This window comes from Capsicum annuum, unplaced genomic scaffold, assembly GCF_002878395.1.
Source record: "Capsicum annuum cultivar UCD-10X-F1 unplaced genomic scaffold, UCD10Xv1.1 ctg49324, whole genome shotgun sequence".
Taxonomy (NCBI): Eukaryota; Viridiplantae; Streptophyta; class Magnoliopsida; order Solanales; family Solanaceae; genus Capsicum; species Capsicum annuum.
In genome coordinates, this window is record NW_025857103.1 from 1 (window position 1) to 3,562 (window position 3,562).

General features: G+C 37.7%; 1 protein-coding gene across 1 annotated transcript; it reads right to left on the reverse strand.

Moving 5' to 3' along the window:
• Positions 1 to 726: 726 nt before the first annotated feature.
• Positions 727 to 3,182, reverse strand: LOC124892656 (polyadenylate-binding protein-interacting protein 6-like; the record flags this gene model as incomplete). Its single annotated transcript, XM_047403885.1, is given in 2 exon segments — positions 727 to 1,279; positions 2,758 to 3,182. Coding segments are annotated over 2 exon segments (573 nt in total). The 3' UTR covers positions 727 to 1,108.
• Between the last annotated feature and the right edge of the window lie 380 nt (positions 3,183 to 3,562).

The window sequence follows — 3,562 nt, forward strand, 5'->3', positions numbered from 1 at the left end:
ATTCATGAACGGGTTCTATCCATTGTTGAAAAAACAGCAGTAACAGTGTATTCAGATGACAAATTCAACTAAAAATCATAATTTACTTACCAAAGTCACCTATGAAGTAATGTCAAAGTGCAAAGTGATGTACAAAATAAAATTTCACCTAAAAAATTGATCAAGTAAAGTAGCAGCAGTAGCGGTAAAAACAACAATGGCCGATAAAAAGATAATGATAATGAAGTAGAAGATGATGATAATGAAGCAAAAGATGAATAAAACAGCAGCAACAATGAACAACAAAAATCGCAAAGAGAGAAAACAACAACGGATGAGAAGAAGAGAGAGAAACGCACATATTTTCCTCTGTTTCTCGTTATATCAACTAACATTTGAATCAAAGCGTAAATTTTAAAACTTGTAGATTATTTTCAAATTTCTTCAACTTTCTTAATCCATAATAAAATAATTCTCACATCCACTCAATTATTAAAACTTGAGCCACCTGCACCTCATTTTCAAACTCTCTTGTCACTTTTAGCTCAAAGCACCACTTAACTACATCCTACTTAAATTTCCAAATTATACCTGAACTCTGGCAAAACTACATAACAACGAACATAAGTAAAGGGCAATTTAGATTTGCAAGTAGTACCTAATGACCCCAGTCAAATGTTGTCTGGCAAAATATCTGCAATCTGACCTCGCACCATCAACTCATAAGGATACAATACTCAAAGAAGATAATCAAAAAAAACAAGGAAGCTTTTCCACATGAAAATCTGACAATGTCGAAAGCTATCAAGATTTTGTTCATATCTTTGCATGTCAAGAGAGATTTCATTTGCACAAGAAATAAACATCTCTATGACAGGAAACCATTCTTCTCCTGTATTGCAGATATTTAGACTGTCAAGAAGAAAATTTTAATCACTAGTTTATCTAGTGAAGAGCTTGAATCCAATGCTGAAAGACACAAGCGTACGGAGGTAACCTATACAATGATAGGGAAAGATGTATCTATGGAGAATTTTAACCCCAAAAAAAAAAAATTCCTTTAGAATTCACACTTCCATATCTACAGCAAGACTTCTGAAAACCGTAACAAACTTCAGCACAACCATCTTTAACTGCCTGGACCTGAATCTGATAAACCAGATGATGAAGCAACTGTAGCAGGTTCGCCTATCACCGTCTTCAATTTCTGAGATGAGCTTTCGCCCGAGATCCCCAAGTCCGACACATCACCAATGTCAAGAGTGTCTGGAAGCTGTTCAGAATAATCACCTGAGTAGATCTTTAAAAACAAAAGAGAACCACCTTCATCAGATCCAGAGAGTTAAAGCACAAAACTCAATTTTATTTTTGGCACCTATGGAATATCCAATAGATGGAAACTAAAGGAATGCAACCTTGAAAAATGTCACCTTTTCCACCTACAGACTTGCGTAATAAATTAGTTACTGTTTCAAAATTGCTTTAAAGAAATAAAAGCATCCCTTGCCACTAAACTAGACATTATTTTCCTTCACAGCTGCACTAAGATAACAGGAAAGATATGGTCCTCCTTGCATTAATGCCCCACAGTTTAATAGCTGTATCAAGGATGCGGCTAAAAGAGCACATACTCTCCTAACTACGGGATATCCGCATTAAAAACTACAAACTTAAGTTACCTTCTCTTCACAAAAAAAAACATAAACTTACTCGTGTCGGGGGGGTGTTACACATTTCACATGCTTCACTCTTTTGCAACCAAATAGGAAAAAAAGAAAACCAAATAAAAGACACATACACACACAGAGATGGAGAGAGGCGATGTCAGAACCATTGGTGATATTGTAAAGGGTGCACTTATTGGCACCAACTTTGCAGCAGGTAGAGATTCCGTATTCCCACTAGTATCTAAGACAATAAACTCGCCACATAAGCTAAAACTATAAGATAAAACAATATATTACAATCCCGTACTTTCTTTGGCCAGTAATAGTTCCTATTAAGAAAATAGACCTTGGGCCTAAAACTCATCCCAAAAGCTAGCTCATGAGATGACTTTGCCCAAACACCGTATAAGGAGACAACAAACTGTTCTCAGAACCAATAATGGTCACTTTAACATCCCCTCCTTCCCAGGCCTGGACAGCTAGATCATGGACAACATAATATGGGGCCCAACATTGGGTAAATCAAGAATGAGGATAGCTCTAGCTCAAATGTCATGCTATGAAAATGGATCTTGAGCCTAACTCAGCTAGCTCACAATTTGAGGATTATCCAAGACCCCACAAGGAGAACAACCTATTCCCTAGTCAATGTGGAACAGTTTGACAGTTCAATAGAATCCAGAAATGCTAATTAGGAGGATTTAATGTACCAAAGGAGCTATTTTCCCTCTTTCCACAAAGTGGTATCAAAGAGGGATCATGAGAAAGACAAATTCAGTAATATTAGCAGCAATTTCCATCCATATGTAGATCATGGGGTCTATAATGTGATGAAGCAAAGCATTATGTAGGGAAGGAGAGTTGAGTGAAAATTATTTACGATAACATTAGTTATTTCAACAACACAAAGCTTCTCTAAGTTTCTCAAATTATGTTCCACTTTTTAAAGGCTGCCCAATATTGATGCTGAATGTCGTTAACAATTTATTGGCAAGATGCAGCAGTCATGATGAAGGCATGCAGAAGTCTAAGTGTGCTAGACAGATCAAGGTATGCATTAGTAGTGAAACTAAATTAGGACGAGAACAAACTTCAAAAAGAGAAAATTCACCTCAAGCTGATTCAGCATGTCAACAGCAGCATCAAGGTCACATTTGTTTGCTAAATAAACCTCAGACAGCGATTCATCTGACATTCCAGGAAATGTCATCTGAAGATAAGCCAAATCCATGTAAGATTCCTCACCCAGAACTTGTTTACCCATAGATCCTACTGGACTATGTGATCGCGAGCCATAAGCCGAATGGCCTTTCAGTTTATACTGATCAGCACTTTGGGGAGTCAGGTGTTGATTTCGTGCAGCTGTCACACCAGATGCCAACCAAACAGCCTCACTTCCACTCTTGAACTCTTTTGGAGATCTAGCTTCTTTGTTTCCATCAGGTGCCCCTCTTTTCGAAATAGGCACATATGATTCTGCATACGGATTCAAAGTTGATGTTCCGGTCTTCATTGGTGCTGGGCATATAGAGTTCACTGTTGAGAAAAAGTTAGAACAGTCAACCATAGTAAGAGTAACACATGTCCCAAACATATTGTGCAAACTAAATATTAACTTTTTACTCATAAGGATATCAGCTGATCCGGGCTGATGGAGGCTATTATTCTGTTAGGAACAAGCTAATTCACTCATTAAGACATCTAAAACTAAACAAATGAATAGAGTACTAGAAAATTGGAAGTAATCTTAAGCAAAGTTGAAGTGAACACAACAACAACAACAACAACAAACCCAGTGTATTCCCACCTAGTGGGGTCGGGGGGGTAAGATGTACGCAGTCCATACCTCTACCTCTGAAGAAGTAGAAAGGCTGTTTCCGATAGACCCCCGGCTCAAGGCACGAGATACCACACAA